At 51.6% G+C, this 14562-nt stretch overlaps 1 protein-coding gene across 3 annotated transcripts in view; it reads left to right on the top strand.

Annotated features, from left to right (window-relative positions):
- Nucleotides 1-14068, top strand: part of Pnkd (PNKD metallo-beta-lactamase domain containing) — a 63537-nt gene extending 49469 nt beyond the window's left edge. For all 3 annotated transcript variants that reach the window (XM_051190454.1, XM_051190455.1, XM_051190456.1), the window contains 8 exons: nucleotides 7377-7492; nucleotides 7616-7728; nucleotides 8859-8917; nucleotides 9434-9526; nucleotides 9837-10000; nucleotides 10623-10709; nucleotides 11619-11734; nucleotides 12155-14068. In XM_051190454.1, the coding sequence (XP_051046411.1) occupies nucleotides 7377-7492; nucleotides 7616-7728; nucleotides 8859-8917; nucleotides 9434-9526; nucleotides 9837-10000; nucleotides 10623-10709; nucleotides 11619-11734; nucleotides 12155-12328 (922 nt within the window). In that variant the 3' untranslated portion in view covers nucleotides 12329-14068. The remainder of the gene's footprint in view (nucleotides 1-7376; nucleotides 7493-7615; nucleotides 7729-8858; nucleotides 8918-9433; nucleotides 9527-9836; nucleotides 10001-10622; nucleotides 10710-11618; nucleotides 11735-12154) is intronic.
- Nucleotides 14069-14562: the final 494 nt, after the last annotated feature.

Consider the following 14562-nt stretch of genomic DNA (forward strand, 5'->3'; position numbering starts at 1 on the left):
GGACCACCAGCCAAGACCACCACCCAAGTGGGCTGGGCCTTCTCCCATCAATCACTAATTGCCCACAGGCTTGCCTCCAGCCACATCTCGTGGAGGCATGTTCTTAATCAAGGCTGCCTCCTTTCAGACAACTTTAACTTGTGTCAAGTGGACATAAAACTAGCCAGCACACACTTGTTTCTTCAGGTGTCCTGCATGATCTAGGCTACCTGACCTTTGAGCTGAGGGAGATTTCTCCCATCTCTACCTTCCACCTTGCTGCAGGAGTGCTGGAATTACAGATGTATGCTACCACATCTAGCTTTTTGTGGAGATTGTTGGGACTGAACTGGAGTTGTTAGGCTTACATGGTTGGTGCCTATGATGCTGAGGCATCTCTTCCCACCTGTTTTGTTTTGTTTTTGTTTTTTGAGCCAAGGTTTCATGTAGCCCAGGCTGGCATCAAAATCCCTATGTAGCTGAAGATAGTTGAGTTCCTCTTGATCCTCCAGCCTCTACCATTTAATATACTGGTCTTACGGGAATGAGCCACCATGCCCATCAAGTGGACAGTTTTGAAGTTGTTTGTTTTCTTTTTTTTTCTTTTTTGTTGTTGAGATGGGATCTCTCTTCTCTGTAGCCCTGGCTCTCCTGGGTCTTGCTATGTAGACCAGGCTGACAAAGATCCATCTGCCCCTGTCTCCCAAGTGCTTGGATTTAAGGTGTGCATAACCACACAGGCCTAAAGTTTTAATTTTGGTGTGTGGTGGGAGGAGTGGGGTGGGATGGGGGGTAGGGGGGTGGGGGGGATGCACAGAGTATTGAACCCAGAGCCTCAAATGTGCTAGGCTTGTCTACTGAGCCTAATCCAGCCCTGAAATTTGAATGACTTACTTTAGGTATCTTCAAAACCACTGGGTAACCTAGCAGCCTAAGCTTCTACTCCCCAACTTAAATAGAACCTTACAGGGCCGCAGGTCCACAGTCCCACCCCACCCCAGGGCTGAGCAGTACTGCTGGTTAGGATGGTGACCATCTTCAACAGCTCTCTCCTTTACCACGTCTACATCCTGAGTGGGAACTGCATGGTTTCTGCATGCATTGGCATTTCAATAAATGTCAGGTTGTTTTCCTGGCAACGTGTCTTTTAGCTTAATGATATGTGTTTGGACTCTGTGCATGTTAAGTCCTGGTTTTGATCATTTGTTTTGCTGGCTGTGTAGTTTCTCACAATCTGGGTATGGCCTGGTTTATTTTTATATTTTGCTGTTAATGGATGTGTAGGGGGTTTCCACCCTTTCACTCTGGGGAGCACAGGGCTTTCTCTGGACTCGATGGGAAGGGAAGAGACAGAGACTGGTGGAGGGTCAAACCAGGGAGCAAGAGTCTCTTGTGAGCGCTGGGAGCCACAGCAGGCTTGGCTCAGTCAGAAGTGTTGCATTCGGAACCTGGGCCTTTGCCTTGTCTGTGGTTTGGACTAGAAGCCGGTCCCTAGGTGAAGGAGGCTCTTGTAAGACCTAGGGTTGAGCCCAATGGTGGCGGTGCACACCTTTTAATCCAGCATTTGGGAGGCAGAGGCAGGTGGATTTCTGTGAGTTCAAGGCCAGCCTGGTCTACAGAGTGAGTTCCAGGATAGGTTCCAAAGCTACACAGAGAAACCCTGTCTCAAAAAAACAAAACAAAACAAACAAAAAGACTTAGGGATGCAAAAAGATTTAGGGATGAGCACGTGGGCCTTTCCTCTGTATGAGTCATCCAGAGTGGCAGAAGATGAAACTGAGAAAGAGCCTCATTTGAAAGAGAGGGCTAAGTGTGTGTGTGTGGGGGGGGGGTCCATAGGCCTTGAGATTGTGGCATGGCCAAGGCTAACAGTTCCAATGAAGGAGCTGAGCTCAGCATCAGATCCATGTAAAGACACTGTGGAGGCCAGGGGTAGGGTTGGGGGATGCACCAGGTTGGGGGATGCACCAGCACATGAGCCCACCCCAGCCCAGGCTCTGCCTCTCTCAACGTGATTGACTTGACACCTTAGGCCCCCTTCCCCTTGGGCCAACCTGCAGGGCACCCTTCAGACTGTTGCTTCCTCCTTAGTCCCAAGGTCTTTGCCACCATCTTCCCCTCACTCTCTCCATGGTCTCTCCCTGCCCCCTCCCGCTCTGGCACTTTGCGCTGCCAAGACATTGAGGCCTCCTGGCAAAACTCCTAGGACATGCCACATTCCCCCCTGCCCAGGCCTTGGTTCTGTACTACCCAAAACTGTTCCCTACAGGCTCTATCCCTGGCTGGGAGAAGAGGCTTTGCTGCGTCTGTCTTCCTTGTAGTGGCTCTGAGCTAGCTCCAGTTAGCTAGTGGTTAATGACTCATCTGTTTTCCTGTTTAGTTCCTGCTATTTTTTGCTACAAAACAATTATCACCAAGGCGAGGAACCTTGGCTTTGTCCAGCAAGAACAGTGAATATTTTCCAAATAAAATGAGCCCAAGAGATGGACATGTAAAATTAAAAATACATAAATAAATAAAAATGAGCCCAAGAGACTGGCCTTTGCGCTCCTGTCTCTCTCTCTCTCCCTCTCCCTCTCTCCCTCCTCTCTCTCTCTCTCTCTCTCTGCTTTTTCAAGACAGGGTTTGTCTTTGTAGCCCTGGCTATCCTGGAACTCCATCTGAGACCATGCTGGCCTTTACCTCCTGAGTGTTGGGATTAAAGGCGTGTACCACCACCGACCAGCCAGATTTTGCCTTTTGTTAATGTCACAAATGGCGTTGGACAGGAAGGCAAGGACATTTCTCAGCTGCTCCCAGGTGCAGACGCCTTGTCCTGGCAGCTGTGCCGGCTCTCGTAGAATTAGGAAAGGAAGTGGCAGTCTGGAACCCCTCCCCCACCCGGCTCTGACTGGTGCTTTCCCTGTGTCCCCTTACTTGGGGCCACTTGACCTTTCTGCGGTCCTGCCAGGGCTGAGCTGCGGCAGGGGTCATAACTGCTCCCCTTTCCTCGAGTGAAGAAATGACAGTATAGAGCTAGGACGAGATTAACACTCTCTAGAAGTTGGGGTGGTTGTATTTCATTATGTTGTGTAACTTTGCAGTTTGAAATAATTTTAGATGTGTCGAAACAACACACACACACAATTCCTGTACACCAGCTCCCCTTCACCCCACGCCGCGTCCCAGATGTTAATGTTTCGTGATCACAGTAAAGCTCGTAGAACAAATTCGGATCATAAGAGACTATGGACACTATCAGACCTTATTTAAATGTTGGTATCTGTCCCACTTAAGCCCCTTTTCTAGTCCTGACTCTGATCAAGGATCCTGCGCTGTTCGGCCTCCCCCAGGCCTTTCTGGTGTTGAGCGTTAGCCAGGTGTTTTTCTCTGGTGTTGACCAATGGCCGTCCAGGTGTTTTACAGCGGGTCCCTCAATCCGGGTTTGTCTGAGGTTTTCCTCATGAATAAATTAGGGTTGTGCATTTTGGGCATGAAGGCCACAGGAGAGAAGTTGTGCCGTCCTCCATGGTCAGAAATATATTGTTACTGCTGAGAGAGGTCTGCTTTCTTTTCTGTGGGTGTTGGGGCTGGAACCCAGGTGCATAGGGGTGCTAGGCAAGTGCTCTCCCCCACTGCTGATTGAGCCCTTGAGCCTGCTGTGATCTTTTCATCAGTTTCTGCAGTGACTAATTAGTGTCCTGTAAAGCAGACAGTTGGAGACTGCGACTATCTGTCTGCTTGTGCTTGCTGACTTGCTCAGTGTTCAGGTGTTAGGCTGCACTCCTGTGGGTTAGAAACTGCAAATGGTGTTTGGTCAGGGAACGCTTCTTGGAGAAGGAGGGGAGACCATCCCAGGTGAGGGACCTGCCCAAGAGAAGGTATGTAGATAGGGTTGTTTGGGCCCAGTGCACCCCATTATTGCCCCAGGCACCCTCCACCCCCACTGCCCTCCTTTCTGTGCTCGAACTCAGAACCACTGGCTTGACACTAGGCAGCTGCCACAGGTCCATCTGAGTTCAGCCCCTTGTCAAGTCTAAGATAGGAAAAGTGTTTGCTGAGTGACCCTCAGGGCCAACACACCTCTGAAGTCACTCCTGCAGGGGAATAGATGCCTGGAGGGACACTGTGGGTACTTTCTGGATTAGATTTGCAATCTTAATGTCTTGAAGCTTATGTGTCTATTTCATTTATGTTTCAGATTAGTTTCTTCCCCTTTTTGCATTTGCATTTTCAGGTAATAGTTTTTATGCTTGTTGATTTTTTTAAAAAAAAGGAAGTAAAATAAATGTATGTGTCCAACAATGTGAGTTTGAGGGGGGGGTGTCTTATTTCTGAAGCACAGGATTCTTTTAGAATCTCTGAATCTTAATTTGTCTCCCTCTCTCCTTCCTTCTCCAAATTCATAGCATATTTACCACAAAGGTGCCACTGAGGAGTTCCTGGGGGAGGTGGGGCATTCTATCCCCAGCGCATGAAGACGAAAGATACACCAATATTTTAGCCACCAAGGGCCACTTTCAATGGCCCTGGGTCTTTTGCCAGTAGAAGTATCTAAATATGTAATCCTCCTTCTCAATAAGGAAAGGCCCATGTATTTATTCAGCTATTTACAAATCTATAACCCTTATTCCTGCAGTGTACTCATGGGTATCTAGGTTGTATTCGATGTCCCCTCACGGCCCCTAACTGGATATCTCTCTTGCACCAGCTCTTTGCTTTTACAGCAGAATACACAAAGAATTAGCAAAGAGTTGATGGGAGGTGAGCTCAAGTCTACTTCCCCTGAACTGCTGCTTGGCCTGCTCCTTATGAACATGTCACCTGGGACATGTTTGCCTAGCCTGCTATGTCTGTCACATGTTTGCGTATTCTCTGTGTGTGTACTGGTGCTGTACTTCTAGGGGAGAGATTAGAGGACAACTTGCAGAAGTCAGCTTCCTCCTCCTATTATTGGGGTCCTGAGGCGCAAGCCCAGGAATCAGACTTGGCCTCAAGCACCCTTCCTGTGTAAGCCATCTCACTGGCCAGGTCTGCTGTCTCTGAAACAGAACTCTGTCTTTCTCCATCCTTCTACTGCTTTCAGCTGGTCCCTACCTTATCACTGTCTCCCTCCTACTCAGTCAGCATCAGGGAGTGATGACTGCCTTGTGCAGTGTACACAACACTTGGCCAATAGCTGGGGATCAATAAATGTGCCTGAAATCGTGAAACTCTACAGGACTAAAACTGAGTTGCAGATGAAACCAAAAGTAGAGGCCCTATAAAAATGGGCTTATAACACAGAATGCAGAACCTCTCTTGGCATACCAGAATTGCCAGGGCAGGTGAGGGGTGTAGAGCAGAAATCCTGGCTAGGCTGCCCTTCACTGCCAAACCATCCTGGACCTACTTGGTTTATATAAATGTTTGCAGATAAAGCAGCTGGTATTTCTCCGAGAGGCTAGAAAGTCTATCCTTCATATACACTGTGAGAGATTTAGTGTCCATCCTCCATGCCATCTCAACTTTTCAAGCTTGGGATGCCTTTTGTATTCTGACTGGCTTGATAGATACTCCAAGCACTGACTGTGGCCTTACCATGTGCCTCAGTTTCCTGTGCAGCAAGGGCCCAAGCCAGCTCCTTCCCTCCTTGAGGGGCTAGATAGAAAATTTGAACTGCCCAGTGTAATGCCAACTCCAGGCGCAAGGTGAGGCGGTACAGACCTGTGATTCTAGCGCTTGGGAGATGAAGGCATGGGGATAATGAGTTTAGGGTCATTACTGGCAACATAGCAAATTTGAGGATAGCCTGGGCTACACAAAACCTGCCTCAAACAAACAATAACACTTAAATAAATAAATAAATAAATAAATAATTGGTTAAAACAGAGCCCCTTGTACAACAGAAAAAAAAAAAAAACAAAACGTATTATTCAAGTTACAAAAGAAATAAGCCTGGCTTGATTGTGTACTTAATAATATCGGCACTAAAGACAGACAAAAACAAGAGAATCTTAAGTTTATCTTAAGTTCGAGGCCCCTTGAGCTGTAGAGCTAGATTCTGGGGATGAGGGGAAGGCAATAAATACGAAGTGTTTCCATTCTTCTATCATTGCTATTTCAAGTCATTCTAAATAAAGCCAACGTGGCGACACTATGGCTGTGATCCCAGCGCTTGGGAGGCAGATGCAGGAGGACCACACTCCCAGTTAGTTCAAGACTACATAGTGATGTTTGTTTGGGGTACTGAGGATTGAACACAATACTTGTACATGCTAGGTAAGTGCTCTACCACTAACTTACATCTTCAGCCACTTATTTATTTATTTATTTCTTAAATTTGAAACAGGGATCCACTTTTAGGATATAAGTTTATTATATGACGAGACATGTCTTATAAATTTAAAAAAAATACTTTCAAAGGTCAGATCATTAAAAATTCAAGGTAGTGACTTCAGAGCACTGAGCCCAAGGGGTCCTTTTGATCTGGGCCCTAGGTGGCTTCACAGGTCTCACACTTTGTTTGGAGAACTTTGGTATCCTGGTCCAGTTTCCCTGAGCTACATGTAGCTGGGATAGCAGTGGGACAAGGACGGATGGTCAAGCCCTCCCAGCCTCACCCCGGGATGGCCAAGACCCCCCAGCCTCACCCCGGGATGGTCAAGCCCCCCCAGCCTCACCCCGGGATGGTCAAGCCCTCCCAGCCTCACCCCGGGATGGTCAAGCCCCCCCCAGCCTCACCCCGGGATGGTCAAGCCCCCCCCAGCCTCACCCCGGGATGGCCAAGCCCCCCCAGCCTCACCCCGGGATGGTCAAGCCCCCCCCAGCCTCACCCCGGGATGGTCAAGCCCCCCCCAGCCTCACCCCGGGATGGTCAAGCCCCCCCCAGCCTCACCCCTGCTTGTTCCTCTATAAGCTAAGAAGCCATAGAACTTGGTACTTCCTTGAGCAAACCCTGCTGTCTGCCACCTGGGCCTTAGTCTGTTGCTTTCCTCTACCCCAGTGGCTCTCAGAGTTGGTCTCTGGACCAGCAGCAGCAGCAGCAGCAGCAGCATCACCTGACGTAGTTAAAAATGTAATTTCCAGAGTTTGGGATGTAGCCCAGTCCACCGAGTGCTTAGTGAGCACGAAGCCACGAGTTCCATCCCCAGCACCATAGCAACCAGGTACGGTGAGCCACTTCAGTAATCCCAGCACGTGAAGGGTAGAGGCAGAGCCAGGAGAATCCAAAGTACATGGTCATCCTTGACCACATAGTGAGTTTGAGAGTAGCCTGGGTTACACGAGATTAAGACAGGACAGAAAAAAAAAAAAAAAAAAATAGTGATGGCAAAGTGCTTGACCCAAGGTGACTGAGGGAGTAAAGATGCCGGGGACGTGGGGCCTACAGTCGTGGAAGAGGACTGATGCCCCTGCACTGTCTGTATGCCCTGCAGGTACAGCCTGTACACCCGAACCTGGCTCGGGTACCTCTTCTACCGACAGCAGCTGCGGAGGGCTCGGAATCGCTATCCCAAAGGCCATTCCAAAACTCAGCCCCGCCTCTTCAATGGTAAGCTCTGGCTGCCTGCACCCCCACCCTGCGCCATCACCTGAGCCTGCTCCCCATGCTCGCCTCCTTACCCCCTTGGTGGGCTTCCCAGTCGGCCCCAGCTTCTCTGTCTGCCTTTTCCAGGAGTGAAGGTGCTTCCCATCCCTGTCCTGTCGGACAACTACAGCTACCTCATCATTGACACCCAGGCCGGGCTGGCTGTGGCTGTGGACCCCTCAGACCCAAGGGCTGTGCAGGTGCGGGGAGAGGGTGCTGGGAGTCACTGGGGGAATGCCAGCTTCTCTTGCCAGACAGTAGCTGGCCCTGAGTGTCTTAGAGCCAGAGGGTAGGTGTTCTGGCCTAGGGCCGTTTCCAGTCTGCCCCTAACCCTCTTTGTTCCCCTGGGAGATAATCTTTTTTCATGTTTACTCGTGTAATTATTTCTCATTTGGGTGTTTGGGGGGTTATTTGTCCTCTTTCCTTTTTTTTTTTTTTTCTTTTCTTCTCTTCACCTCCCCCCACCCCAAGTCAGGGTCTCACATTGACCAGGCTGGCCTTAAACTCACAGACATCTGTCCCCTTCATCCTCCCCAGTGCTGGGATTAAAAGCAGTGTGTGTGTGTGTGTGTGTGTGTGTGTGTGTGTGTGTGTGTGTGTGCGCGCGCGCGCCATGACATGCATGTGGAGGTCAGAGGACACCTTGTAGTTATCTCTTTCCACCTTTATTGAAGGTTCTGGTGATGGAATTTACCTGCTGAGCCATCTCACCAGCCCCAGACCCTCCTCCTCCTCTTCCTCCTCCTCCTTCTTCCTTCTCCTCCTCCTTTCTTCTTCTCCTTCCTTCTTCTTCCTCTTCTTCTTTTTCAAGACAGGGTTTCTCTGTGGTTTTAGCGGCTGTCCTGGAACTAGCTCTTGTAGACCAGGCTTGTCTCGAACTCACGGAGACCCGCCTGCCTCTGCCCCCCGAGTGGTGGGATTAAAGGCGTGCACCACCACTGCCCAGCTACCCTCTTTCTTCTTTGACCTCTGTCAATACCTGGCCCTTTCTGCCTTTCCCTTCATATTCATATCCATACTCTCTCCCTTCCTCCCCTTCCTTCGCTCTGTGTGTGTGTGCTGTGTGGTACTGGGAATAGAAGCCAGGGCCTGGAGTTCTCATTGTGAGTGTATCAGTGTAACCCCTGATGCTCCGTCTCCCCTCCCAGCCCCACCCCATGCTGGGTCTTCTCTACTCTTTCAAGTCCCCTTTGCCAGCTTCTCATTCCCCAGCCCATCTCCTGCCTTTCCTTCATCTCTCCAGCTGTCTTTCCCACCCAGCTCCAACTAGACTTTCAGTACGCCTCCCTCTGCATCCTCTCCCACCCTCAGTACCTCTTCTCTCCTGCAGGCTACCATTGAAAAGGAAAGAGTTAACTTGGTTGCCATTCTCTGCACCCACAAGCACTGGTAAGGGGCTGGGAATGGTGGGGCTATGGCTACAGGCAGTTTTACCTTCTTAGACTGGGCTTGCAGACCTGGGGCATATGAGGATTAGCAGGACCCACCTCCTCATGAAGTCACTCGGGCACCAGCAGAGGTAGAGAGCAAGGGGGCCGGGTCATTTATCAAGGCACTCAGCAGCTTAGTGCCTCAAGGGAGGGCAGGAATTGCTGTGTTCCATTCATGGGCATATAGTAGGAACCACAGAATGAATATCTAGTTAGTTGGCAGGTAGCACAGGTACAGAGGATGAATGTTGGTGGATGTGGTCAGATCCACTTGGGGGAATTTGAGGATGATAACTGGTGCTGAGCCAGAGTCCTAAAAGATCAGTTGGAAATGGTCATGGAAGCATGGCAAGTTGAGGGGTGACTTAAACAGGGGAATGGCTTGAACAAGAGCCAGAGAGTACTTTAGGGAAGGGGGAAGTCCAAGCACGGTTACCCTTTGGAGTCCCCTGTGCTCATCTCTGCCATCCCTCAGGGACCACAGTGGAGGTAACCGTGACCTCAGCCGGCGGCACAGGGACTGTCGAGTGTATGGGAGCCCTCAGGATGGTATCCCCTACCTCACCCAGTAAGTTCCTGACCCAAACATGGGTGGGCATCTCCTACCTCCTGCCTAGTCTTCCGGGGTGTCAGCAGCTGGATCTTTGATGACACCCCACCTAGCTCTTAGACAGCTAAGTAGAATCCATGTGAAAACACTGTCTCTGTTTGCCCCAAGATGACCCAGCCATGGTTAGAAGACCCTGGGCACCTGTGCCTTTACCCTACTATAGAACCCACCATTCTATAAGTCACCCGGCCCTCAAGTCTGGGGTAATAGCTGTGATCATCATGACACATCTTGAATTCCCTCTTTCGCCTGTTGTTTTGTGCCGCAGCCCCCTGTGTCATCAAGATGTGGTCAGTGTGGGACGGCTTCAGATCCGGGCCCTGGCCACCCCTGGCCATACTCAAGGCCATCTGGTCTACCTGCTGGATGGGGAGCCCTACAAGGGTCCTTCCTGCCTCTTCTCAGGGGATCTGCTCTTCCTCTCTGGCTGTGGTGAGTTTCTGCAAAAAAAAGAGAGAGGAGAGAGCAACAAAGATCAGAGTAGCAATTATTGTCTGTCACATTAGGAAATGTTGTTTCCCAACATCCCAGTGGTTATTGAACAGTCACCTCCACTTGTGTTGCCTGACTGTTTAAGTTCTCAAGATTCTCACAGGGCATGGACCTAAGGATAGGACCCTTTAAGCAAAGACCCCCATAGAGCACTGATTTCCACTGGGTGGCACCTGTTTCCCCAAGACAGTGACCCGGAAGAAGCCATGGAAAGTTGAGGACATTTAAATGAGAAGGAAGTACTGTGGGTGGGTGAGGACCCTAAATCCTGGATTGCAGAGTCCCAGAGGGCAGTCAAGTCTAAGACTCTCTTGGTGGGCAGATCATCACTACCCACCAAGCCTGGACCACAGGAGCCAGCCTGAAGACCCAGCAGTCTTACCCTCTATGGGCCACTATGCATGCATGGCCTCATACCACCTCTCCCATAAGGCGGGATGCCACGCAGGGCTCAGTTGAAGGACTGGTGGCTGACCAAATCTGCCTAATCTGGGTCCAACCCCACGTCCTTTGTGTACCTTTTACCATATTGTGTCATCCTTGATTACCTGACCCCATGCAGGACGGACCTTCGAAGGCACAGCAGAGACCATGCTGAGCTCACTGGACACCGTGTTAGACCTAGGGGATGACACCCTGCTGTGGCCTGGTGAGGTGCCCCTCTCCCTCCTCCCAGCCCCATGCTTTGACTGGTCACCAGGGCCCTCCCAGCCCCTCACTTTCTTAGAGACTAGCAAGCCCAGTTTATGGCCCAGAGGTAGCACAGCTAGTCCTCTGGGGGGTGGGGGCAGACCCTGACCTCCCTCCTGGAGTGTAGTACTAGCTAAATGATGGCCAAGCCTTTCGTGCCACTGTCCCCTTCCTGGGTCAGCCCTTGGCCTTGGGAGTCCGGAAAGATATCTAATTGTTCAGATAATTGCGGTCAAAGCCCAAACAGAAAGTAGCTTTTGCTTATCTGAGAAAACATTAAAACTGGTTCATGTGTACCCATTGGCCTATATTTGATACAAGTAGTCACAGACTACATATTATTTAATATGTAGAACACATACTCATCTGTGTAATGGACACTATATGCAGCTATCACTTGCCACGCTCTTTTCTATGCACAGGGAAAAAAATCACAGTGACACTTGGGCTTCACACACACACACACTAACTCTCCCCAAATCCACCCTCCCCCTACCTACCCATCCTACTTTTTTTTTTTCTTTTAATTTTTGTCTGACATGTTATTTTCTCCTCTTGCCAAATTAGAAAACTGTGGCTTAGGGAGGTGCCATGTCATAAGTGAAGTCGTAAGGGCAAACCATGGCCTCTGAGCTCCAAAGTTAGTGATTTTCCCTATGAGCCCAAACCGCTGCCCATACACCTCTGCCTCTCCTTGATGCAACAGTGCCCATGGTTGGAAGCAGCTTTGGTGTGGGGGGTTTTCAAGAGCCCTGCCCTCCCCTCTGACTGCTGGGTAGCTGGGGGCCTGTGCCTTGGAGTAGGAAGGACTTATGAGCTCACCACCAGTCTCTCTTTGCTGCCTCTTGGCCTCTATGGCCGTGGCTAGGACACGAATATGCAGAAGAGAACCTGGGCTTTGCAGGCGTGGTGGAGCCCGAGAATCTGGCTCGAGAGAGGAAGATGCAGTGGGTGCAGAGGCAGCGGATGGAACGCAAGAGCACAGTGAGGCCTGGGGATGGAGGGGGTGGACTGTGGGACACAGTGAGGCCTGGGGATGGAGGGGATGGACCGCAGGAGCACAGTGAGGCCTGGGGATGGAGGGGGTGGACCGCAGGAGCACAGTGAGGCCTGGGGATGGAGGGGGTGGACCGCAGGAGCACAGTGAGGCCTGGGGATGGAGGGGATGGACTGTAGGACACAGTGAGGCCTGGGGATGGAGGGGGTGGACTGTAGGACACAGTGAGGCCTGGGGGATGGGGTGGGATGAGATGGGGAACTAGCCAGTGCCTATGGCTGTCCAGCTGGGGCCTGCAAGCAATTTCCAGAGTTTGGCCCCTTGCCTGCCCTAGGAGGGTAGGGGCTAGGACAGACATCACTGTTTTTCCAGATCCTATCCGCCCATCCCTGTCTCTTGCTCTGCAGTGCCCATCCACCCTGGGAGAGGAGCGCGCCTACAACCCGTTCCTGAGAACCCATTGCCTGGCACTACAGGAAGCTCTGGGGCCAGGGCCAGGCTCCAGCAGTGACGATGGCTGCTCCCGGGCCCAGCTCCTGGAGGAGCTGCGCCGGCTGAAGGACATGCACAAGAGCAAGTGATACCCCCAGCCCACCCCAGTCCAGGCTGACCCCACACAGGGGAAGCCACCCACCACTCTCACCTCGCCATCCTCTCCACCACTAATACCACCACCGCCATTGTTGCCCTAGGCAGCACCATTCCTCCTGACCCATCAGGGAGGGCAGAGCCCAGGCAGTGGGACCTAGAGGAGGAAACGGTAGAACCCTTGGGGAGTCCACACGGTACAACTGGGCGTTTAGGGTAAGAGGAAAGCAGCACCCAGAACGTCTCTAGACTTTGCTGCCTTGAAGAGCCTGCCTCCCTTCCCCCACTTGTGGCCCAATAGCCAGATGGCGAAGGCTGCTCTTGGCTCCCTTTCCAGAGGCCACACTCCCACCGGAGCCCTAGAACCCGGGAGAGCAGAGCACTGACCAGGCTAGTCTGTCCTCCACCTTTCCCATCCAGGGAGAAGCTCACCCTGAAAAAATGATGTAAGGTGTGGTGCTTGATTGAGTGGTCACCAACAGGGACAGCCAGACTCTGGGTGACTGATGCTCTAAGCCCCACCTTACCCACCCTGCTAAGACATTGCCAGGAAGAGCCATTCCTAAGAACACCCAAGGGCTGGAAGCTCTGGCCAATCCCTGCCTCAACGAATCCCCTGATGGATAGAGGGAAAGGTCCTCAATTGCCAAGGAATCTTCTGCCTCGGGCCAAAGAGACACAGGATGCTGGGATACAGAGCCACCCCCGTGCACATCTGTCCTGGGTCTGCCACTGGCCTCTGCTCCTGCCGCGGGTCACAAGGCCCTGCCTTCCCAGGGGAGAGTGAGCTGTGGTCTGCCTGAGAGATGCTGCTTTCTCCTTTGGGCCCTTGTTCTTAGGAATCCCTTCCTGTCTACTGTCCTCCTTAGCATCTCTTGTTTATCCTCAGCTCTTTTCTTCCTGAAGTCATTAGAGGCTGGTCTTGCAGTCCTGGTCCTGATCTGGCTCCCTGCACTGTGCCAAAAACTTCCATCCCCTCCTGATTTCCCACTGGATCCCGGACCCCATGCTGGCAGTGTACAGAAAGCAGAGGTCTGAGGCAGGGAGCTCAAGTGGCAGCTTCCAGGATCCCAGGCCTGAGCCTACCCCAGTGCTCATCCCCCACTCCCAATCCACTTGTCCTCTGCTCTCAGGTCGAGGGTCCTCTGGGGCCTCAGTGAGGACTGCTGTGGTGGTTTAGCAGGCACACTTGGGTTAGCCAGGAGCCACACTTTCTTTGTCAGAGCCTTCCCTTGGGCTGTGCAGTGCCCGCTAATGACCCGCCAAGACACCCCTGCCCTCAGTTTCCCCTTTCATCTGGCCTCGGCTGCCCTCTCCAGCCCCAAGCCTTTGGAACCCACTCTAGCAATACCACCAGACTAGTTAGCCTTCCCCGCCCCAAGATAGACGCAGTTCCACGCCTTCGTGCCTTCGCTCATGCTGTTTCTTCAGCTGGAATGCCTTCCCGCTCCTCCTGCCTCCTTTGCCTATCAAACGCCTATGTTAGCCTCTCTCAGGCCCCTCCCCCAGGAGGGCGTCCCTCACCCCTATCTCCTAGGCTACCTCCGCACCTTGTAAATGCTTCCCTCATGGCACCCATCACACCCTATTTTACTTGTTTACATGTTTGCCTCCCCTTCTAGACTGTGAATCCTTAAGGGCATGGACTGTATCTTATGCATCTCTGTATTCCGCGCCTAGCACGGTGCCTGGCACACAGTAGGCGCTCAATAAATGTTGAATGAATGACTTAACTCAATGGCTTATCTGTGCTACTGCATGGGTAGCAGCAGCGGGGAACCTGCTCGCTGTTGCCTGACTCCATTCCGGGTCCCATGACTGATGGTTCTTACGTGGAAAGAGCTCTGGGCAGCCTTTCATGTACTAGGCCCTGGGTTCAATCCCTAGTAGCACTAGAACAGCCCAGAAACAATGCCCTGCACACATTCCTGTGTGCAGCCTGTGTGCTTTGGTTCAGAGTTTGCAATAGAGGTACCTGGTCTTTCCCTCAGCTTGAGACACACAGGGCACCACTAGACACAGTCCAGCAATGAAGAGAACGTCAGGAGCACAACCTTCACTCCAGCTTGTCACTTGTTCTTCTTTTGGTTTCTCAAGACAGGGTTTCCCTGTGTAGCTCTGGCTGTTACAGAACTGGCTCTGTAGACCAGGCTGGCCTCAAACGCAGAGCTCCACCTGCCCCTGCCTCTTGAGTGCTGGGATTAAAGGTGTGTGCTACCACCACACC

The sequence above is a fragment of the Phodopus roborovskii genome, unplaced genomic scaffold, assembly GCF_943737965.1.
Source record: "Phodopus roborovskii unplaced genomic scaffold, PHOROB, whole genome shotgun sequence".
NCBI classification, from domain to species: domain Eukaryota; kingdom Metazoa; phylum Chordata; class Mammalia; order Rodentia; family Cricetidae; genus Phodopus; species Phodopus roborovskii.